Here is a 25285-nt window from a genome sequence, read left to right as displayed (position 1 = left end):
AGCGAAAATACTCCCGGGCTGGTTGCGGTGGTCTAAGGGAGAGCTCCGTCGAGGGAGCCCTGGTCCGGAATGTGAGAAGCATGGGTGGAGCGATTTGTCGTCCGTCCCTGTCGTCGTCAATGATGATCGGAACCGGGAACAAGTTCAGCAGCCTCGGCGCCCTCATGATCACCCAGTCGTTTTCTTTCCAAAAAAAAAAAAAAAAAAAAAAATTGTCAATAATAAGATGAGGAGAAAATTTCCGCCAAAAAAAAAAAAAAAGAAAAAGATGGAGGTGATCAGGATACTTACCATACATGTATAGCGGCAGTTGTGAAAACTGAGTGCCAGTAGGGTCTATCTCCGCTTGCCAGCGCCTGACCCGATTGCCGTGGTTGTTAAACCAGCAGTGCACATTGTATTCAGTAGCGTCTGCGAAAACTCTTAGTCGAGACGCAATCTCGACAACTTGGGCTCTGCTGGGATGTGTGACCCCGTAATTGTAGATATGGGTCATCATTTTGACCTGATCTTCAGTAGGTCTCCACCGCTGACTGGTGTACCTCTCCATCTCCATCTCGTTCATCTTTCCTCTCTAAGTTTTCTGAAACAAAAAAAAATATGAAAATAAAAAGAACAAAAAACAAAACAGAAGCATAAAACAAAAAAAAAAAAGTATTTTCAGTGTTTTCTTTTTTCGTTTTTATTTCCTTTTAGTTTATTTTGTCCAGTTGGTCTTTGTTATTTCAGTGTCCGGTCTCGGATCTGTTTCACGGTCCTCGCAAAGGTTCCTAAACGGATCTATGTCCTTTTGTCCTTGTCCATATTGTCCATGTCCGGTTCATCATTTAAATTTATCTTTTTAAGTTTTCTGATTTTATGGGGTACGTGGCGTTGTTCTACCCGATTGTCTCTGCCATACCTTCAAACGAAGGGAGATGAACGTCTGGTTTCCAGCCTATATACCCCTTAAGTTTAAGACAGTTGTGTTTTTAAGTGTTTTAAGTTTTTTTAAAAATTAAAAAAAAAAAAGAAAAGAGAAGAGAAGACTCAGAAAGAAATGCAGAGAAGGGCAAGATGGAAATAAAAGCAGGCAAAGCAGAAAGCAGGAAAGGAAAGCAGGAAAGAACAACATAACGGAAAGCATAAAAGAAAAGCAGAAGCAAGAAGCTAAAGAGTAAAGAGCAAGAACAGAAAGCGTGAAGGAAAGAAAAGCAAAGAAAACGTAAAAAGAGAGACAAGAAGAGCAAGAGAAGGAAAGATCAGAAGAGCAGAAAGCAAAGATCGGAAGAGTAGGAAAGGAAAAGGATTTAGAGTACAGAGGACTTACCTGGAAGTGGAGGGCTTGCAGAAGCTTGTCGGAAGACTCAGACGCCTTCGAAGGTGGGGATGGAGAAGCCTCGCAGAAGTCCAGACGCTCAAGGAAGAGAGAGAAGAGAGAGAAAGGGAGAGCAAGAGAGAGAGAGAGATCAGAAAATGTCGCCCAACGCGGAGGAGCTCTCGACTTATAGCCAAGAAAATCCACTGTGGCTACAGTTCCGGTCGCTGCAACTGCCTGGTGTCGGTCTGATTTCTTTCTGAGTTTTCAAAAAAAAAAAAAATAATAATAATAAAGATTTTTGAAAATCTGAAACGGGTAGGGTTTTGTTGGGTCGATCCGGCCCAATTCAAGACTTCTTAGATGATCCGATTTCACAAAAAAAAAATAATAAAACAAAAAAAATCAAAAATATGATAAATAGAAAATTTTTCCAAAAAAAAGTATATAATAAATGGAGTGATGTAAAATTTGAAGTGTTCAAAATTGTTTTTCATTTGCTTGATAAAGAACTTTTTTCAGGTTCATTGGGCCTCATTACCATATTAGCCTTCTTTGAACCCATTTCTTCTGAAATATAAATTTGAGTGGAGAATTATTTTTCCATGTTTGTAATTTCACATCACGCCATTTTGTTTGTTTTTATTCCTTCTTCTACATTTTGAATAAATCAAAAATACATAAAAAAAAAGGGAACAGTGCTCGAGCCCATTAGGCCCAATGGCCTTCGTGGTTTTCTCTCGAGTATACTTCTTTTGAAAATATGTCAAAAATGTTTTGTTTTCACTTTTTTGCTGTTGAATGATGTTTTGTACATTTGTTCAAATTGGTTTGTGTAATTTCCTTTGCATTTGTAACAAAAAATCTGAGAATGAAAGATGAACAGTTTTTGAGCCCATTAGGCCCTTTCGGCATATGTGGTTTCTCCTGAACCAGTGCATCTGAATTTCTGAAAAATAAAAATCCTTGTTTGTGTAAATTATGTGTTTTCAATTCATGATCTCCCTTTTGATTTGTGTGAATAAGTTATTTTGTGCTGAAAAATAAAGATAGAGGAATTCAGACCTTGTTTGAAGAATTTTTGTCATGGCTGTAAGAAAAATAGTTTTGGGCCCATTGGGTCGAGAGTGTTGTGAAACTTTCTTTAATTCAATTTTCTGAAATCCTCTGATAAAAAAAAATCGATTTTCTTTAGCTTGTTCCATAAAATATGAAAAAATGAAAAAAATATTTTCCTTTGTAAATCTCCTCTGTCAAGCTTTCACGGCTCAGGTCATCTGATCCATTGGGTCAATGTGCCTGGTAAGTCCAACTTCTTTTTACTTCTCCTCAGGGCCGATCCGATCTGGATTTTCCCGTGTCGGAATGTAACCAAAAAAAAAAAAAAAAAAAACATTTGTTTTTTTCAAACATTTTTCTAAATCAAATTTTCTCATATCATTTCCTGCATTGCTCACCAAGCCTAGTTTCTGCACTGATTCCCAAGCCTTTATTTCCCCACTGGCCCCCTAAGCCCAGTTCTCACACTGGCCCCCTAAGCCCAGCTCACACTGGCCCATAAAAGTCCAGTTCCTACACTGGCCCCAAAAGCCCAGCTCACACTGGCCCCCTAAGCCCAGCTCACACTGGCCCCCTAAGCCCAGCTCACACTGGCCCATTAAGCCCAGTTCTCACACTGGCCCCCTAAGCCCAGTTCTCACACTGGCCCCCTAAGCCCAGCTCACACTGGCCCTCTAAGCCCAGTTCTCACACTGGCCCCCTAAGCCCAGCTCACACTGGCCGTCTAAGCCCAGTTCCCACACTGGCCCCCAAGCCCAGTTTTCACACTGGCCCCCTAAGCCCAGCTCACACTGGCCCCCTAAGCCCAGCTCTCACTGGCCCCAAAAGCCCAGTTTTCACACTGGCCCCCAAGCCCAGTTTCCATACTGGCCCATTAAGCCCAGTCTTCACACTGGCGAATATTTTTCAAATCACAAGTTTCAAAAACTCTCAAAATTCAAAAGCCCAGCTCACACTGGCCCGTAAGCCCAGCTCACACTGGCCCCCTAAGCCCAGTTCTCACACTGGCCCCCTAAGCCCAGCTCACACTGGCCCCCTAAGCCCAGCTCGCACTGGCCCCCCCAAGCCCAGCTCACACTGGCCCCCAAGCCCAGTTTTCACACTGGCCACCATACGTAACTTTCTCTTAAAAAAAAAAAAAAAAAAAAAAAAAAAAACATGTTTTTCAACTAGTATCATCATTTTCATTTTACTTTTCTTCATGCATAAAAAAAAAAAAATATGCGAAAGCTTGAGTCATTTGTTTTCAATGCAAATCATCCATTTTATGAGATTAAAAAAAAAATGTAATGGATGTCATAATCTCCTGGAGTCAAATGATCAAATCACATATTCTTAAGAGGTATTTGTGTGTGCATTGCTTGGAATCATCGTCTTTCAGCCTTCATTAAACCAAAATTGACCCAATCATGTTCTTGAGCCCAATTGATAAACACCTAGTTTTACACTGGGGCAGATTTTCCTTTACCTTCACTAGCGTTCATTTGGGAGATTCCTGAATCCGTTAGGACAAAACAAAAACAAGAAAAAAAAATGAATAAAAAAAATGACTCTATTGAGATCAGTTAGTCTTTGTCTCCTAATTAATCTTTTGAAAATAAGGCAATCAAAATTTGAAATGATGTGTGGCCATCCTTCTTCATCCAAAAAAAAAAATAATACATCCTTTGATACCCAATTTGAGCCAATAAGAAATTTCTTTTCAAAATTTTACCCAAGCAAGGGTTACCATCACAGTAGAAGTCGACTCAAATTGCAAAGGAACACGCTTAGTGATCAAATGAAAATTTTTTTTTTCAAAAAGTGAAGAAAAAAAAACACAAAGAATCACAAAGTGATGGTGAACAAAGAGTGAAATTTGTAAATTAGCAAGGAAAGTCAACAGTGTTGACAAATGACTGATACAAAGTGCAGATGGTAACTCTTGTTTCAAATTACCCACAAAAATTTATTTGAGCCTTTATATCCTTTCTTTCAATACCCCTTAGCCCAAGCCACATTACAAGCCCAATAAAAGTCCACACAGATTGAATAATGGTTGCTTAAATTTTCGTAAAGCTTAATTTTGAAACAAGACAAAAATGACCAACAATGCAAAAAAAAAAAAATGAAAAAAATGAATGATGATGAAAAATAAATGTCCTCGGATGAAGGGAACTCCCTATTGATCAAAATTATACAAAGGAAAATCAAACCGTTTGGGGCAATCTTTTCAAGCCAATCCTTTCCATATCCATCACAAATTCCTGAACACATTCAAATCCCATTCAAACTCTTCCCCCGAGTCCCTAACTTGGGGCAACTTTGTAAGCTCTTCATAACCTTTACGCCTGTTCTTCCAAACCGGGGCAACTATGTGAGTTTCATATGTTTCGGCCCGGCCCATTCAGAATATTGGACGACTTTGTCAATCTCACATTTGTTTCATCTATATATTCAAAGTTCGTACCAAGACCGGGGCATCCCTTGTTGGGCCTCTCAGATTTGTCCGTACTGAAATTCATAAATACACCCTCAAAAGGGGCAGACACTTTGGGGTTTTGTATGATTTTGAGTCCATCTTATCATTCGTAAACCCCAAAATGGGGGGCAACCTTTTGTTGAACCTCGCTTAATTGACTCATACCCAAAACCAAGGCAACTTTGTGACTTTCAAATGTTTCGACCCATTCAGAGTATTGAGCAACTTTGTTAAATCTCAAAAATTTTCATCTGAACATTCAAAGCTCACACAAAGACTGGGGCATCCCTTGTTGGGCCTTGCATGATTTTGGTTCGCCCCGAACTTCAAAGATCTAAAAACCACCAAAATTGGGGCAATTAGCAAATCCCACATGATATTCTCACTCCTTGATTCCTGACCTATTCCCTCACAATTCAGAGATACATTTGTCCATACCAATACTTTTACCATGCTCCAAACTGGAGCAGCTTCTGGGTATCTACTACTTCACAATGGCCTTTGTAGCCGTTTTAAGGAATAAGAGGCTCAAGTAGCCAACCCGGTACTCTCCAAATCCTTCCAATCATCCTCCACATATTTTAACCAACCCCTGATGTCAAGCATGTACACACTAGTATCTTGTCAAGAAATGCGTAGCACACAAACTTCATTTTGCACAATTGGCTTTAGAATTTGGACGTCCACTGAAAAGAAATTGGAAGTCTAAATCGTCATAAATCGGATGATTTCAAAGGAAACAAATTGACTCTCAAAAAAATGTCATAGGTTCATAATCTACCCATACATCATGTACATATTTTCATCAACTTTGAATTTGCCTTCATGTATATTCAATTTTTTTTTTTCTTCAAAAAAAAAAAAAAAAACAAAAAAAATCAACATGTATCAAAGTTTTCTTCTCTAAATTTCAAAATTTACATCAACCATGTTTCTCTTGCACATTGAGGTTTCAAAATCCATATACTTGTACAAAAATGCAACACCTTGTTTCTTAATTTCAAATTTTCAAACAAAAAAAAAAAAAAATCAATCAAAATCAAAATAAAATCAAAAAAAAGGTCCTCAAAATTTCAACAAATTCAAAAATTTCAATTTTCAACAATCAACCAATTTTACTTTCTGTCATTGGTATCTCGGCCCTCTGTAAGACAATGGTCGAGCCCAATTTTAATTTCTGCTATTGGTATCTCGGCCCTCTGTAAGACAATGGTCGAGCCCAATTTTGCTTTTTGTCATTGGTATCTCGGCCCTCTGTAAGACAATGGTCGAGCCCAATTTTAATTTCTGCTATTGGTATCTCGGCCCTCTGTAAGACAATGGTCGAGCCCAATTTTTACTTTCTGCCATTGGTGTCTCGGCCCTCTGTAAGACAATGGTCGAGCCCAATTTTACTTTCTGTCATTGGTATCTCGGCCCTCTGCAAGGCAATGGTCGAGCCCAGCAATCAAACACCTCAATCACTTATCCATAGGGTTGGTACACCCTCCACGAGGTTTTTACACCTCATCAACTTCATCCATAGGGTTGGTACACCCTCCACGAGGTTTTGACACCTCATTCACTTATCCATAGGGTTGGTACACCCTCCACGAGGTTTTTACACCTCATCAGCTTCATCCATAGGGTTGGTACACCCTCCACGAGGTTTTTACACCTCATCAACTTCATCCATAGGGTTGGTACACCCTCCACGAGGTTTTGACACCTCATTCACTTGTCCATAGGGTTGGTACACCCTCCACGAGGTTTTTACACCTCATCAACTTCATCCATAGGGTTGGTACACCCTCCACGAGGTTTTGACACCTCATTCACTTATCCATAGGGTTGGTACACCCTCCACGAGGTTTTTACACCTCATTAACTTCATCCATAGGGTTGGTACACCCTCCACGAGGTTTTTACACCTCATCAACTTCATCCATAGGGTTGGTACACCCTCCACGAGGTTTTGACACCTCATTCACTTGTCCATAGGGTTGGTACACCCTCCACGAGGTTTTTACACCTCATCAACTTTATCCATGGGGCTGGTACACCTTCCACAAATTTGTCACACTTCAATTCTCAGTTTTGTTGGATTGTTTTATTCTTTGTTTGTTTCTTGTTTATCTTGAAATCCAGACGAAATTAGTATTTCTATCTTTACTTATCTTTTACTCTGATAATATGAAAACATTGTTTATCATATGATCTAGTAAAATCTAAGTAAAGAGGGGCAGCTGTCAACACTCAATTTCGTCCGGATTGACTAAATAATGTGTTTTATTTGTATTCTCCTCATAAAAAGAAAAAAATTAAAAAAATAATAATAATATGATATAAAAAGAAAAAAATAATAATAAAATAAAAAAAAAAAAAAAAGGAAGAAGAATGATCTCGCGTTCGTCCAAACTGTTCAAGCGTTCGTCCTCCCTTTGAGGGCGTTCGGTTTTGGCCACTGTAGCTGTGACCGTTCGTCCCCTACCTCGCATCTCAAGGACGTTCGCCCTTAACCGTTCGGCCAGATGTTCACTAGTCGACCGTTCAGCCACTCGGTCCTAGATGACGTTCGTCCTCCATTGAACGTTCGTCCATTATCATTGACGTTCGACTCTTTCACTATTCGGCCGTTCGGCCATGTGTTAATTTGGGACGTTCGTCCTCAGTTTCAAACCACTCGTCCTTGCGTCGTGCGAACGTTCGTCCTCTCCATTATGCGACCGTTCGTCCTTTTCACTATTCAACCGTTCGTCCGGTAATTCAGCTTGTGAGCGTTCGTCCTCTTTGATCAAGCGTTCGTCCTCTGTCGTTCGTCATTTTCCACTGTTGCTGTGGCCGTTCGTCCAAACAGTAACCGTTCGTCCTTACCTACTGTTACTGTGGCCGCTCGTCCAAACAGTTACTGTTCGTCCTTTTCACTGTGCACCCGTTCGGTCGTGTTTTGTGTTAATGAACGTTCGGTCTTGTTTTGTGTTAGTGAACGTTCGGTTTTCGTTCATTGGCTATTTGAACGTTCGTTCTTTGTTACTGTTTGCGTTCGGCCTGTATCAGATTTTACCTCGTGAGCGTTTGGTTTGAGCGTTCGTTCATTTAATATGAACGGACGTTCGTTTTCTGTTTGACCGAGCGTCCAAATAGTGGTGGCTGCGTGCTAAAATTGATCTGAGTTCTCCACCGAGGATTCCCACCTCCAGCTGCCGCTGTCCGCCATTAACAGTCTGGAAAACTATTCACGGTATGGCTTTCTGGCACTTTTGTCTGGCTTTCACTTTTGGGTTATAATTTGGAAGCAGACACGACTGGAAGCATGGGGAGCAACACGCTGGCAGCGTCATGGGCAGCTCCATATTCGTGGCCTGGCTGGAAAGGAAGCAGGCCAACACGACAGAGCAATTGTTGGAGGCACATGGTGAAGCAAACAAGCAGCCAGTCTGAAGAACCACTTAGAGTATGGGTCTTTAGAAATTAAAAAAAGAGGAGAATCAATCTACTGAAGGCCATCTGAGTTGGTCTCCCACGAGCTTCAATCTGAAACCACTTAGAATTCCAGATGGCATCTGTAAAGCCTGCAACGTCCAGCAGCTCCATCTTCATCCAGCCTTCACACATGCAAAATGGTGACCAGCGTTTCATCATGGCTGGGAGAAAGCACACCGCAGAAGAGGCACTCACGCTGGAATGGTGCTGCAGTGTATTGAATAGGCTGTCCCATGCACTCACTGAAGAAACAATGGCCTGCACATCTTCACGGTATCAATCAGCAAGCAGCACATGTTTTCTCTCTTTTAAAATTTAGTGCAACATGACATGGAGAGCATTACTAGAGTTGAAGAAGAAGAGGAGATTAGGTGGGAGGACACGCAGGAAGCATAGGCACTAAAGAGACAGAGCGGATGCTGCAGCGTGTTCACGTTTTTTTATTATGCTGTTGGAGAGAAGAAGGGGGCACATAAGGACAACATCACGTTCACAACAACACATGCATAAGTGGAACTGAGTTGTGGAATGTTCAGAAGGTGTGAATGTTGCAGGCCACTGAAAATAAAAAAAAAAAGCATGATAAGCGTGGAGGATGGGGCTGCAACATTTTAAAATTTTTAAAGAAGCATGGTGATTTGAAAATGAAAAAAGCAGTAGCACGTGGTGGAAGAGAATGGTGTGATGAATAAAGAATGGAGAAATGAGAGGCTGGGGGAGAAAAAAAAAAAAAAAGAGAAGAAGGAGGGGTAGTCTGGAATTCATGGTAAGGAACCTCATCTCCAGGACCCATCAACTACAGCAAAGGACCCATCATCTTACTATTCTTTCATTCTGGCTCCTGCACCAAAAAAAAAAAAAAAGAAAAAAAAGGGTTACACCTCACAGCCATGGACTCACTAAAGAGAGATCTCTAGAGAAACCGATTTCCTCCATCAAGCACACCACGGGAATTTACCATTCCCCAATCATCATCTTCATTCACTCATTTTTCTAGCCTCTGCCCACGGAAACCATATAAACAAAAACTTCAACCTTTGACCCCTTCGACCCGCAATCATCAACTCAACACCTTCATCATATACCATACACTTCACAACTATCTCGGACGCCCATATTGAGCCTATCATCTTCATCCTTATACTCCATTCTCTGTCACCCATCATTACCCACACCACTGCTACTGGGAACACCCATACCTTAGACACAGCCTCATCCACCGCCACACAAACTCACCATTTCCTCCTCTTTTTTTTTTTTATTATCACCAACACCCACCACCAGCCCTCCATTTTCGCCTTCACTTCCATATTCATATCCTCACGGCCCTCATCACCACTTTCAACATCTTAACTTCACGGGTTTCGTTTCCATATTTAATCCTTGTCATCAAACACCTCTGGCCTTCATCTCCACCCAGACTCACTGCTATACTTCCCTTTTATTTTTCATCCCTACCCTTCGGCCATCACCCTCACCTCCAACACCCATCATCCTCATCCCTCTCCATTCTCTGTCAATACCGAAGAGCCCCAAGAAACAACTCACAGCCTAACCTCCGAACGGCCAACATCACCACCAGCCACCGTGAGTGTCACCAACATCCCTATAGCGCCTCCACTGTCAAACAACAGAGACTCCAACCTTTGTTTCCCTCCCTCGCAAGCCACCATCTCCAGCACCTCATCCCCATCCTCACGACAATCACTAACTCCATTGCTTCCAACCCATACTCGACATTCAATCACTACCTTCACTACATTTCCCGATACCATCTCCAGCCTCATCCCATTTCATTTTTACTTCCCCATCATTTTTCAACCTCTGCATATTCATCTCGGGAACACTCCTCATTACCCCTCACCTCCAGCCCATCATCTTCATCTCACTCTCCATTCATCTCCAACACTACTACAGACCAGGGACTGAACCTTCAAGTTTCCATTCATCTCCCATCACCAACACGCCCACGGCTACCGGCAGGAGCTGGGGAGAAGCACCTTATCAAAAAAAAAGGAAAGCCAGCCACGAGGGAAGCCATCTGACGCACGGGATTAGTAAGGAGTGAACCAAGCTTCAAGAGGTAAGTAATGAATCCCATTCTATGTTTTACTGAGTTTGGTTAATTGACCTTGAACATGCCTTTGTTACATTGTTGTTAAGTTTGCATGTATTAAATTTACGTGTGTAAGTTTGCATGTGGTGCTGTTAGATAGATGCATAGTGTTGTGAATATTCGTACCTATACATTGTTACCGAACAACCATCATCCCACCTTCTTGACGCCCACGACCATCATTTCCACACCTTATGCACTGACCTCACGAGCAGCTCAATCTTTCACCTCTACATACGACGACCATCATCAAACACACCAGTAATAACCTCCAAATTTCCACTACTAACGCGCACGGCCAAACTCCCATATTCACCACTCCAGCCCACCATCTTCATTGTTACCATTCGGCCAACCCCTTCATCTTCCCTATTTTCATCTCTAACGCCCATTGCCTCCAACCCATCATCCATCATTCATCTCTGAACCTAAAACTATTCATTCATTAACAACTCACGACAATCCCACTTTCAAGATTCAGCATCCACAATCTCCACTCACCATCACCAACGCACACTGACGGTGACCCATTTGCAGCCCACTATATTCACCACGCTCATCTTCATCCATATAATATCTCCAACTTCATTACCCCTTCACGGCACAACCCTTCATCCAGCTTCAACCATATCCATACCCATGCATCCGGCAACCCTTAACACAAACCAAATACCCATCCTCCATATTCACTCTCGCGGTCCATAAATAAACGCACGTTATTTGGCCTTTATCGAGCGCGCGTCACCATTTTCTCTCATCTTCACGAACGAATGCTCGTCCATAACGAGCGTTCGTCGTCTATTTCCCTCATCTTCACAACGAACGCTCGCCCATAACGAGCGTTCGTCATCATTTTTCTCATCTTCCCAGCGAACGCTCGTCAAAACGAGCGTTCCTCATCAATTTGCCACATCTTCCCCACGAACGCTCGTCCATAACGAGCGTTCGTCATACAGCCTCATGTTCTTAACGTCCGTTCGTCCTTCCCAGCGTACGTTCGTTAATTCCCAACGAACGTTCGTCCCCAACGAACGCTCGTCCCCAACGAGTGCTCGTCATTTCACCCCTTTCCCAGCGAACGAACGCTCTTCCAAACGAACGCTCGCCTAAACGAGCGCTCGTCTTCCCAATGGACGTTCGTCCTCAGCGGTTCTTTTTTTTTATGAACGTTCGTCTTCCCTAACGAACGTTCGTCCCATGTACAGTATCCGCTCCTTTGTTTTTTTTTTATATTTGTTAAACTTGTTTTTGTTTTACATAAATTTCAAAAATTATAAAAATTGTAAATAATAAAAAATATATATAAAACGTTAAAAAAAAACATTTAATGTAATAAATCGGTATGAGTACTCGTGCGATCGTACGCATCAGCCTAGTACTCATTGCCCAAATATAAAATGAATAAAAAGCCGTGTGAGTGCTCGTGCGATCGTACGCATCAGCCTAGTACTCATTACGCAAAACAATAAAAAGAGAAAGTCGTGTGAGTGCTCGTGCGATCGTACGCATCAGCCTAGTACTCATTACGCAAAACAATAAAAGAGAAAGCCGTGTGAGTGCTCGTGCGATCGTACGCATCAGCCTAGTACTCATTACGCAAAACAATAAAAAGAGAAAGCCGTGTGAGTGCTCGTGCGATCGTACGCATCAGCCTAGTACTCATTACGCAAAACAATAAAAAGAGAAAGCCGTGTGAGTGCTCGTGCGATCGTACGCATCAGCCTAGTACTCATTACGCAAAAAAAATAAATATTACAGCAAAAATACCAAAAAAATATAAAAATCCTCAAAAGCCAAAAACATCAACATTTTCAAACTACAAACAATATCGCCTCCAGAACTACGTGATCCTTGATTCTCCATCAAAAGTGGAGATACGTAGGAGCAAGGCCAGTCCTTGTCAGGTTCACTCTCCCAAAAATCCAAATCATTTTCCAAACAAATTCTCAAACAATTTTCAAACAAATTTCCAAACAGTTTTCAAAAGAACTACGTAACCCTGATTTCTCATTCTGCATGAGAATACGTAGGAGCAAGGTCAATCCTTGTCGGGCCCAAAAAGCTAAAAAAATATTGTTTGTTTCTTTTGAGTTTTATTTAAAGGGAAAGTTAAACACTTTGAAAACCACATCCACATTCGCACATTTAGTTAAAGGTACTGCCTTAGGGCAGGCGTTGTAGGGTGCTAATACCTTCCCTACACGTAACCGACTCCCGAACCAAGAATCTGGTTCAATTTGACCATGCCTTATCATTTTATGGTTTTTCCGTAGTTTTCCAGAATAAACTATGGTGGCGACTCCAAATCTCTTTTTCGAAACTTTTTAAATATTAATCTTTTTTTTATTGGATCGTCGTCCCGTCGCGATTCCGGTTGCGACACTATGCAATATAATATCGTTCATTAATCTCGTGTTCTATCCTTATTATTCACGTGCATGATGGGAAACAATGTTATCGGTGTGGTTTCTATCGAGGAGGAGGTTACCCGGTGGGTTACACAAACATCAATAGCATCTGAGCCAACTATATAAGGGATCGACACCACTCTTTACCCAAAACCTTAAGGCAATGGGTTAACGGGTCTTTCATCTTTATATAGTGCTCTACTTTCTCATTTCTATCCAATGTGGGACTTAGACTCACACTTGGATTCCCAACAATCTCCCCCTCAAGGGTGAGTCTCTTCCACATAGGTACACTCCCCCTCCAGCGGAAGCATTCCAACCCAACCACAACCACGAGTAGCCCTTTCCAACCGTCGTATCTTAACGGAACTCGCTTACTTGAATACCCTTTGCCAGGAAGACTTTCTTTATAGGGATCATTATACTCGTCTGAGCCCGGTCACCAGACTTGAACCAGTGGCTCTGATACCATTTTGTAGGGAGGTACAACACACACACACATACACATAGATCTCCACACTGGTAATATATTGTCCACTTTGGGCCAAGCCCTCACGAATTTGCTTTTGGTTCCACTCCAAAAGACCTCTTACCAATGGAGGTATCTTATGTGTATATAAACCCATGTTCATCTCTTATTTTATCCAATGTGGGACTTTGTTTGTACCCAACATCCCCCCCTCAAACAAAGGATTATGGTTCTTCTACCTCCCCTACAACGGAAGTCTTCTCTTATCCTCGAGTACACCATGGTCAACACTCTCTTTCACGATCCATGGTCACAACACTAAGCATCTCTTGCTCTCCACCTCTCATGACTCATCTGGCTATCTGCTGGCCACCTGCCAAGGCTTCACCTGATCATGGAGGGACATACTCGACTGAGCCCGATCACTAGACCTGAACCAGGCTTTGATATCACTGTTGGGTCTATCGAGGAGGAGGTTACCTGATGGGTTACATAAACACCAATAACATCTGAGCCAACTATATACAGGATCGACACCACTCTTTATCCAAAACTTTAAGGCAATGGGTTAACGGGTCTTTCATCTTTATATAGTGCTCTACTTTCTCATTTCTATCTAATGTGGGACTTAGGCTGACACTTGAATTCCCAACAGTTTCTAGTCATTGGAAAATGCTTTGAATCCGAGGTGTGGGTAGAACAACCAAAAATGTTTGATTTTAGACATAGATCGTGTTGGAATTTTGTGACTCAAACAACATTTGGTTGAAGGAGTCAAAGTAGTTAAATAAAAATATATTTCTATCCTATTTCTTAGGAAGATTTTATGCATTATTTAATTAATTAGTTTAGGAGATATTTCTCAAAGTTGGTTACAAATTATGTAGTATAAATATTTACGGCTTATGCTCAATAAAATATTAGTTCCCTTCTATTTTTTTGCCTCTTATACTTTAAAACACAACAATTGGTATCAAGAGCAAAAAAGATCTTACATGATCTGTGATATAACCCACAAACACCTACAACAACAAAATAGCCACCACACATAAGATGGAATCTCAAACATATTTTCCTACAGTTTTTGTACCTGTATTTGATGGACAAAACTATCAAATGTGGGCTGTCAAAATGGAAGCATATCTAGATGCTAACGATGTATAGGAAGCAGTAGAAGAGGACTACGAAGTGCCTCCCTTGCCAAATAATCCTATGGTTGCTCAAATGAAAAGTCACAAAGAAAAGAGGCTTCAAAAATCCAAAGCCAAATCAATTTTGTTCACAGCCGTATCTCCAGTCATTTTCAATAGAATAGTGACGTTGAAAACGGCATATGAAATCTGGAAGTTTTTGAAGGAAGAGTATGAAGGCAGTGAGAGAATCAAAGGAATGCAAGCTTTGAATCTGGTTCGAGAACTTGAGATGCAAAGGATGAAAGATTCGGAGATAATCAAAGATTATGCGGACAAGCTTATTTGCATTGCAAACAAAATACGTCTTCTTGGCACTAAGATTCCTGATTCTCGAATTGTTCAAAAAATACTTGTAACAATTCCAGAAAGATATGAAGCCACATTGACTTCCTTGGAGAACTCAAAAGATCTTTCTACTATTACTTTGGTAGAACTTTTGATTTCACTTTAGGCTCCAGAACAAAGAAGACTCATGCGAGAAGAAGGTCATATTGAAGGGGCTTTGATAGCTAAATTTCTGAAAAAAAGGGTAAGTTAGGAAGTTTCAACCACAAAAATGATAGCAAATCCTCTCATGTTTTTCCATCATGTCCTTTTTGTAAGAAAAACAATCATCCAGAGACAAAGTGGTGGTAGAGGCCAGATGTGAAATGCCATAAATGTGGAAAATTAGGGCATGTGGAGAAAATCTGCAAGTCATCAAAGATACAAGAGAATGTACAAGCTGTTGTTGAAGAGGGTGAAGAAGAAGATCTTTTTGTTGTTTCTTGCTTTGCTACTGCAAGATCAATAGAAAGTTGGCTAATTGATAGTGGTTGCACGAACCACATGACTAACGATCAAGAATTATTCAAAGATCTTGATGCAACATACAACACAAATGTTAGAATTGGAAACGGAGCAAAAATAGTAGTGAAGGGAAAAGGAACCATCGCGATCGAAGGTTGCACATGTTTGAAATTAATTACTGATGTTCTATACGCTCCTGAAATTGACCAATACTTGTTGAGTGTTGGCCAACTTCTAGAGAAAGGCTATAAAGTTCTATTTGAAGATAAAACCTGTATGATTAAAGATTCAGATAATAAAGAATTATTCAGAGTTCAAATGAAAGGCACGAGCTTTGCTTTGAATTTGATTGATGAAGAGCAGTTTGTTGTGCACAAGGTTGAAGACAATATGCAAGTACAAGGGCTTCCTCAACTGGAAGAGAAATCACCTGTATGCGCAACTTTGCAATATGGAAAACAAACAAGGTTGCCTTTTCCAAACGACAAATCTTGGAGAGCAACAAACAAACTATATGATGTCAAAGGACCTAAAAAAACCCCATCTCTGAATGACAAGAAAGTAGAGCTAGTGGGTGTTAAATTTGGTGAAAGTCAAAATGAACCAGAAAAATTAGAGGAAGAAGATCAGCCTAAGACAATTCTTCCCGAAGTAGAAGCTGAAAATGTGGAAAAGCCAAAAGAGCAACTACAAATAGATGAGAAAATTGCAGAAGATTGTAAGGACGTGAAGACTAAGCAAGAAATTGTGATCGGGACTTCCAAAAGTGAAGGAACTTTAGATGATACGATCAAGGACGAAAAAACTTAGCATATGCTGACTTTGAGTCAAGGAGGAGATTGTTGGAATTTTGTGACTCAAACAACATTTGGTTGAAGGAGTCAAAGCAGTTAAATAAAAATATATTTCTTAGGAAGATTTTATGCATTATTTAATTAATTAATTTAGGAGATATTTCTCAAAGTTGGTTACAAATTATGTAGTATAAATATTTACGGCTTATGCTCAATAAAATATCAGTTTCCCTTCTATTCTTTTGCCTCTTATACTTTAAAACACAATAGATCGAAGCACTTGGTCATTTTGAACATCATTCTTAATGCAAATATTGTGTTTGAATATCTAAGAGATTAATATTTTCACATAATGATTTAAAACTTGTCATCTAAGGGATTTAGGGACTTGTATGCCTATGTTGTGAATGCTTCATTATGTTGGAAATATATTATGTAGATGATTGTGTAAAATTTGGTTCATGAAATCCAACCTTAGTGAGTTTTTATCCAAATTTTTTTTATAATTTTTATTCACAATTCTATATGTTTTTAACTTGTTTGAAATCAATTAATGTTCATATTCATTGTCTAAATTAGTAAGTGATAGTAATTACCTAAACCAACACAAATCTCTTGGGAAAATGATACTTGAACTTACTGATGAATCATTATTTTATTCACTTCATTTAGTTTATTGTGCTAGAATTAATCAGGGAATTGTGCTTAATTGTCCAGTATTTTCCCATTTTACTGAATTGAGCCTAATCCGATCAGAAATTCTTATTTTAATTAATTTGAATTATCTGAAACGAATTATTTACATTATTGAGTGCAGGAAAAATTTTGGAAAATATTTTTGGACATTTAGACTTCTTGGCCTCACATCACATCACCATCCATCCTCTCCCACCACTGGAACACCTGAACAAGCCTCAGACAGGGGCAGAAGTGCCTAAAAGTCAGTTTTTTTGCCAATGGTGACCTGTGTTCACCTGACTGAGTACCTGTGTTGGACTTTCTGTACAAATTTGAAATTCCTCTCGGATAATCGTTTACAGGGGTGCTGTAAACGATTACCAGTGCTGCGTGAATGTTGTGTCAATTTGTGTGTCTTCGTTTGAGTTCAATTCTTATCCGTTTTGCATGCAATTTTTTTTCATAGTTTCGTCTGGATGTCTATTTTCACGTATAGTTTTTACTTTGTTCAAATTCGTTTTGTGCTGTTCCCAGTATTTATTTTACTCTCCTATGTCAGTTCAGTGCTTACTGTTGAGTGTTCTAATGTGTTTGCATTGTTTGCTTGTTGTTTAGCAATTATGGTGGCTGGAATTGATCATTTAGAAGCAAAACTTGGAACCCACTTATGCATCACACGGCCATTGCTTGGAATTTTCTTTGAGAAGTAAATCAATTGGTCATGTAAGAAGAACTCCAAAATGCAAGTGCTGAATTAGCATTGTGAAGGGAAGTTCTAAGTGCAGCCACGGTTTTGGAAGACAATAGCATGCCTATGTGGACAATTCACGATTGGCAAATTAAATGAAGGAGGGACCACTTTGCTTGGAAGCTCACGGTCATGGAAAAATAATGCAAAGCAAAATTCTTTTGTTTTCAATTTGGTTCCTAAGAAAAACAAGAATCAATGTCACGGTCATATAAAAAGAAGAGTGCTCTTTGCATTGTGTTTATTTTGTCAATTTATAATGGAGACAACCTATGGGCCACCACTCAAGTTTTATTCCACATTCAAAGTTCTTTTTGGCATTTAGTTGATGGTTAGTGAGCATATCACGGCCAAGAAAAGTTCTGAATTTTATTTGAAGTAAGAATCAAATAGAAGGGGGACCACCTTGTGCAACTCACCACACTTTGGCAAAGATGTTCAGATTTATTTGCTCTTCCATTCCACACAAAGCTCACGTGTTTCTTCATCCAAGAGCACAACATGAAGTTAAATTCAGCATAGGTGTTCACGGCCCACACGGAAAAGGGAAGTGATTTTAAATGAAGTGTTGAGGAATGGCAGCAGCTAACATCCAAGGAGATGGAGTAGTGTCACGGCCTTGACTTTGGAAGAAAAGGAAGCAGCTTGGAACAGCCACCAAGAGGGAGGAGATTCCGCCGGACTGCTAGCACACGGAGGTGAAGGTTGGAGCTGTACAACAACCACCGTTCATGGATTCATTGGCTGGATGGAGAACAGCAGCAAGCACACAGCAGTAGCAGCTTGGTCCAGTAGAAGTCTTCACGTCCTCCACGTCCAGCAAGCTTTGGAGCTTCATTATGCAGAAAGCACACAACATTTTGATGATGGAAGCATGGTTGGCTGGAAAAGAAGAGTAGCTGCAACGGTTGGAAGAAGAAAGAGGTGTTCTTGGCTTTGGAAAGGAAAACAGCAACCACACTTCACGGCCTTGGCAAGAAGCGGAAGCAATCCAGTTTCCAAACAGCAGCAGTGGCAACACACGGTTTTCAAACCCAAAATAGCTGCTCCCTATCACCTTCACAACCACAATGAAGAAGAAGACAAGTAAGGGTCCCATTTTCTTGACTTTGGTACATTTGGCAGCAAGTAGAAAAGAAAACGGCAGAAGTCACAGGAGGAGGAGACTATGCTAAGGGAGTTGGTCACAGAATTGCTTATAAAAGGAAGGCAGCACCAGATTAGAAAGCATTAGATTTTAGAGAGAGTTTTAGGAGTAGTTTAGGACAGCCATGGAAGAGGCTCGCCTCTTCCTCTTTCTCTTCCGTTTTCTGAGTGTCAATGTCAATCAGTGCAAAAATGTAGTTTTATTTCTCAAGCAGTATAAGTTTGTCATGCTCATTTAATTTTTACGTGTTCAAGAATTTCATTTTCAAGTGTTGAAAGTTTGGGTGAATTTCATTTCCAGTTCAGTAATTTTAATTTTATTGTCTCTTTTATTTTTACCGTTTAATATTTTCTAAAACGTTAAAATTCTATCAATGTATTTTTCTGGTCATCTTATTTTCAGACGTTGTTTTTACCGTTTATTTTTATGGATACTTTTGGTAAATTTTAACTACAATGTTTTTACCGTTTTTGCATAATTACTATTCCATTTTTACTGTCTTTCATTGTTCAGTTTTTATTGTCTTTTAAATTTATTTCAGTGTTTTAAATTCTGTGTTATTTAATTTCCAGTCTAATTTATTTTATTTTCCGCAAAACAAAAAAATCACAAACAATCCCCCCCTTTCGTGTTAAATCTGAGACTGAACCACCAAAATTGGTCCTTGAGAGACGACCTAGGAGTCACTTCCTAGATATACTGCATTTAATTTCGTGCAATCAAATTTGTATGACCGCGACAGTCGTAGCACTTACCATTTATATTACTTGTGTGATTTGGTACACTTGTTAATATGTTAACAGTTGTCAGGGCCTTCCCGACCAACTAAAACAAGAACTCACTCAACAACAACAAACGTTGAGTCGCCCAATGAGAAATGGTTCTTGCCCAACCAAAATATAGGTTTGTGAACTTGTTTAGTAGTTAGAAAATGAGAAATTTGAGAGACATTTGACACTACAAGAGCAATAAGCATTCTAGGGAGCTTGAAGGATGTCCAAGCAACCAACTTTCGTCCAAATCAACCATCCAATCCATTGGTTTGAAGTTTTGTATTGTTCTAGGTGAATTAGAGTAGCTAATTTTCCATTTCATTGGAATTGGATTTATGAGTTAAACTCTATGTAGAATTTTCTAAATCAACATAATTTCTTCCATTAGTGTTATGTTTTATATGTGAATTTATCTACAAGATAGGAATATCTGTGTAATTTTTTGGTATCTATTCATTGAAAAATGTTTTAGAACATAAAAATAATAAAACAATAATGAGTTTTTAGCTTTTGGGATATACTTTAAGCTTATGATCCTTCTTAACACTTGATATTAATGCAATTCTGATGTTAAAATAAGTAAAGGTTAGTATTTTTACATTAAGGATTAACACTAGTTTATAAGGAATTAGAATTAGTGAAACTATGATGTGAATGTTATGTTATAAATTGTATTGTGAATATCATTTCATCAGGTTTAATTCATGTGATCCAATTCCAGTGAATATATTTTTTCTCTCTCTTATCACCCTATAATAAATTACATTGTTATTTTAATACAATTAAGTGTTAGAAAATAAATAGTAATTCACTTGATAATTTTACTTTTCACCTAAGCCACCAATAAAACATTAATTTAACTATACAACTTAAATCTATTGGGAAAAATATACTTGATTTTACCATTATATTACTTATAAGATTTAGTACACTTGTTAAGATAATCGATCAAAACTATCCACGTAATGTTAGATATCTATTTGATTCCATGTTCAATAACAGTTAACACATAACTTCGATAATAATATTCATGTAGATTTTACTTTCAATGTAACCCTTCTAATTTTCTTTTATCCTAATCAAGTTTATTTCAATGTCTTAACAATGTCCTTTGTTTAATTACTTTTCTGGAACCTTCTTGTCTTAACACATTTCTCTTCCATTTCTTTTATACTATTTGATTTTATTATTTTATTCACTTCCTCAACAATAACATTATTAAAAAATATATTAATATTTTTTAAAAGATATATTATCCTGAAATAAAAATTTTTAATTTTAAAAACTTAAAAAATCATATTTGGTCATAAATTTTTATAAGTTGTAACTAAGGAGAAACTAGTTCATTTTTATTTATAAAATACTTGGCTATTATACTACAATGTCACCGAAAACGCAGGAAACGACGCCGTGCTGTGTTGACAGTTCTTAGAAGTAGAACAATATAGCACGGAAAGCGTTACTTAGCTATCTCCGTGCATACATAGATAGTGACACAAAGGAAGTAGAAACCACACCTGCGCGACCCACCCTTACCCCGTGAACCCCCCCGCACCGAAACAAACCCCTGTTCCCGAAAACCCTAGCTCTAACCCTAGCTCCGACCAACATGGACGGCGACGACGAGACCTCGGGTCCGATGATCGACGAATTCTATGCCAACGGCGGGGGCGACGAGGGAGACAAGCGGAGCCGTCGCGCGATCATGAGCGGCGACCAGCTCGATGTCGAGGCGTACGCGGCGCTGTACTCGGGGCGTACGAAGATCATGCGGCTCATCTTCATCGCCGACAAGATGAACAACGCGGCGACGCAGCTCGAGGCGCTGCGCATGGCCTACGACGAGATTAAGAAGGGAGAGAACACGCAGCTGTTCAGGGAGGTAGTGCAGAAGATCGATGGAAGGTTGGGAGCGAGTTATGGCATGGACACAGCGTGGTGTGAAGCCGTGGATCGGAGAGCGGAGCAGAAGAAGGAGAAACTGGAGAATGAACTCAATGCGTATCGGGTTCGTTTTGATTTTTGCTTTTGTCCTCGTATCTTTGGTTGATTTAGTAATTTATTTTAAAATATAATCTCATATTTATTTCAGCTTATCTGAATCTAGGTTATTAATTTTTGGAATTTAGGTGTCACTAAACTTGTTTTTAGATTTTGATCTTAGGATGTTTTAAACGCTCGTGTAGTTGATGATAGTTATAGTTTGTGAATGCTATGATTTGAAATTATAAGGGGAAATGATGCGACCTTCGCTGCAATTGCAAGCTAAGGGTTTAAATCGTGGTTGGAGTTTCGTGGCTATTGTTGATATAGTGCAATTACGCGAACAAACATTGATGTTGTGATTACTAGAACGTGGTCTTAAACTGGTTTTCTTAAAACCTTGTAGTGGAGACTGAATAGTTTTTTTTTTCTAATCTATTTTTTGTGAATTTCCTTGTTTCTTTCAAGCACTTCTCTTGGCCGTTGGCTGGAATTTTGAGTTTGATTATAACATTTGTATGTGGTGGTCTTCTGCTGCCAACTATTGTGTTTTTTTCACATTCACGGATTAGTTTTTTGTCTGGTGATTACTATGTATTGCTTTGCTTTCAAGCTGGTTTTGTACTCTGGGGCTTATTTATGAGCAATAAGCATTGAAGAGGTGCGTGTTTTTATGTGCAAATAGTCTTGTTCACGGTTCATGGAGGACGGCTGTTGTGTGCAGTTGTGTGCTATTGGACAGCAAACTCTGAAGTATCTTGTATTTGGTGGTTGCATTTGGCTTGGTTGAAATGTGTTCAACATGCAATATTTAAATATTATAATGTCTTTGGATTGCTGTTTGAGTGACTAAAATGGTACATTTTTACATTCCAAGATAGAAATTGAAGAAGCAACACCAGTGTCTCAATGAATATTATGTTGAAACAAATTGTTGTTTCATTTCATTTCTGTTTGACATGGTTGTGGATCCTGAAGTAGTTTCCCAGTGGAGCTTCACCCTATGTTTGTCACGTGAATGTGTTTTGTCCCTATAATTGACATGGTAAAGAATCTAGTTGGACTCCTCCCAAACAAAGGTATAAATGAATAAAAATATGAAGCTAAGTGGATATTAGATAGGTTTCGTGATTTAGTCATGTTCACTTGTGATGACATTCCCTTGTATGGTGTTTTTATTAGGCCCACTTTTTCTTAAACTGCCATTGCTTGCTTATCCTGTCAATTTTTTCATCTTGAATTTCATTTTTGCAGACAAACTTGATTAAAGAAAGCATTAGAATGGGATACAATGATTTTGGAGACTTTTATTATGCTCATGGTCAATTGGGGGAAGCTTTTAAAAGTTATGTCCGAACTCGGGATTATTGCACCACATCAAAGCACATTATTCACATGTGTATGAGTGCAATTCTTGTCAGCATAGAGATGGGTCAATTTCCTCATGTTACAAGCTATGTTAGCAAGGCAGAACAGGCACTGGATGTCCATGACTCAATAATTGTTGCAAAGCTACGATGTGCTGCTGGATTGGCTAATCTAGAGGCCAAAAAGTACAAACTTGCTGCCCGAAAGGTCTTGCTCCTTAGCTGCTTTTTTAACTCTATTTTTGCTCAGAGTCAATCTAGACATAGACCAATCTAGATTTATTAAATCCCTGACTTGGATTTAAGGATTCAACTATTCATTTATTATTTTTTATGTGTGAACCTATTAACATAATTGCTTATAACTCTGTGAACCTCATTTTCATTTATTAATGCAGTTTCTAGAAACAGGACCTGAACTGGGAAGTCACTATAATGATGTAATCGCACCTCAAGATGTTGCAACATATGGAGGACTTTGTGCACTTGCTACATTTGATAGGGCAGAGTTAAAGGCAAGTACTCCAATATATTTTTATGATGTTTCTTCTTATCAATGACTTCTCAGAGACATTGATGATGTCGTCTTTATTTATTTATTTTTTCAATGCTTGGCAGAGCAAAGTTATAGACAATTCCAACTTTCGCAATTTCTTAGAGCTAGTACCCGAAGTAAGGGAACTGATAAATGATTTTTACTCGAGGTAAGTTGGTCTTCTCATTCCCTTATTGTTGTTCTATTATCTCACGTAGTTGGAACTAGTCACTCGGCATCACTTTTTGTTTTTTAGGTTAACTTAATTCAAATTAAAATACAAAAAAACACTGGTAGGGGGTAGGTACATGAAGTTCTTCATGCGCTGTGCTAAGTTGTCTGAAAAAAAATACGGGATTTTTAAAAAGTTGGTTTGGAAGGTTTGCATGGAGAGTATAACATCAATTTGTTAGACAGTTAGACGGTAATTGATTGCTGCGAGGTTAGCTATGTGTTATATTGATTATCAGTTAAACCTTTTCTTTTGGGCTTAATAAGTGGTTGGTTATGGTTCAAGTCATATTATTGTTGCCCTTTTGAGTTGTGTTCTGCAAATTAAGACATTGTATTTTAAGAATTCAATTTTCATGTGTTTTCAATGTAATAAAATTTGTACTGTCAACTACTTAGAAATCGTCTCAACCATGACATAAGTCAATAAACTTATCATACATGACAATGTGATTACTGTCTGAGTGCTGTGCATACAAATTAATTTCTCATTTTTTAATATTTTTGAATTGATGAAATCTGAGAAAGGGCTTGTTACGTGATTACATATTTTAATATTTATTTTATTCTTAATTGTTTTTGCGTTAAAATATTTATGTATATTTTAATATGTATATCTTGCTGAAATTGTTTCTTTGCAGTGGCTTACTTTCCTGTCCTCAAATGTCTTTTCTGTGGTTTTGTGGAGAATATATTTATTTCGATCTCTTTGCTTCCTTTTAACAGCCACTATGCTTCATGTCTGGAATACCTCGGGAACCTCAAAGCAAACCTATTGCTTGATATACATTTGCATGACCATGTTGAGACACTTTATGATCAAATTCGTCACAAAGCCCTTATCCAGTACACACACCCATTTGTTTCTGTTGATTTGAACATGATGGCTAATGCATTCAAGACAACTGTTGCTGGACTTGAGAAAGAGCTAGAAGCATTGATTACTGATAATCAGATACAGGTCTGGTTGACTTAATTTGCCTCGATTGGTCGATACATCGATTATGTTGAGTTTATGATGAAAAAAATCAACATATATTTTTTTATACCTTTAGCACACTAGGGTCGGCCTAGTGGTTGGGGTAACAAATTTTTTTTGTACCTTTACAATAAAACAGTCTAAACAGGATTTAAACAGTATTATTGGTGGAACCTTTTGCAGGCTCGAATTGATTCACACAACAAAATTTTGTATGCACGGCATGCGGATCAACGTAATGCCACCTTCCAAAGGGTTCTAGAAACTGGAAGAGAATTTGATCGTGATGTTCGTTCCATGTTACTGAGATCAAATCTTATCAAGCATGATTACAATCTTCGAGCATTAAGGAAACTTTGATTGTGAACCGAAGATAAGGGAATGAAGTTGTGGTTTTATATATATCACCGGGCACAGGCATGGTCAGCTATGATGGAGCAAGTTTCTAGAGTGAAGGTAAGATTGCCTTACCTCATGCTGGATTCAATCAACGTTGCAAAACGTACGTTTGTGCAAACATTTAACGGCATATTATGCTCTTTTTGTATATACTCTTTCATAATTTCGATTATTTTGTCACAAGATATTCATTTTCTGGATTTAACCCCGCATCTCTTTTTCGGCAACTCCGTTGCGTAAGACTGAGTCTTGCTGGTCCAAAATCATTCTCATGAGCTGTCATTTCAACTCCTTTAACTAGCCTATTTTGGCAGGAAAGTTTGAAGTTTCCAACTAAGTATCCCTTTTCTTACCTATCAAAACTGTTGTGGGGGATAGGGGTAGTGTTGGCTGATTA

At 39.0% G+C, this 25285-nt stretch overlaps 1 protein-coding gene across 1 annotated transcript; it reads left to right on the top strand.

Moving 5' to 3' along the window:
* Positions 1-637: 637 nt before the first annotated feature.
* LOC108347680 (COP9 signalosome complex subunit 1) lies at positions 638-25125 on the top strand. The gene is made up of 7 exons (XM_052868872.1): positions 638-663; positions 20737-21402; positions 22632-22952; positions 23143-23259; positions 23363-23448; positions 24237-24471; positions 24673-25125. Exons 2-7 carry the CDS (start codon positions 21004-21006, stop codon positions 24847-24849), a joined length of 1335 nt encoding a protein of 444 aa, XP_052724832.1. The 5' UTR covers positions 638-663; positions 20737-21003; the 3' UTR covers positions 24850-25125.
* Positions 25126-25285: the final 160 nt, after the last annotated feature.

This window comes from Vigna angularis, chromosome 9 (genome assembly GCF_016808095.1).
Source record: "Vigna angularis cultivar LongXiaoDou No.4 chromosome 9, ASM1680809v1, whole genome shotgun sequence".
Classification (NCBI taxonomy): domain Eukaryota; kingdom Viridiplantae; phylum Streptophyta; class Magnoliopsida; order Fabales; family Fabaceae; genus Vigna; species Vigna angularis.
The sequence above is the reverse complement of the archived record's forward strand: the minus strand, read 5'-3'. Positions and strand labels throughout refer to the sequence as shown.

Excerpts from the sequence above, each read along its gene's own strand:
- LOC108347680 (XM_052868872.1), top strand. The coding sequence starts at position 21,004 with ATGGACGGCGACGACGAGACCTCGGGTCCGATGATCGACGAATTCTAT. Across the intron at positions 22,953-23,142 it reads ACAAACTTGCTGCCCGAAAG|TTTCTAGAAACAGGACCTGA; the intron begins GTCTTGCTCCTT and ends TTATTAATGCAG. Across the intron at positions 24,472-24,672 it reads TTACTGATAATCAGATACAG|GCTCGAATTGATTCACACAA; the intron begins GTCTGGTTGACT and ends AACCTTTTGCAG.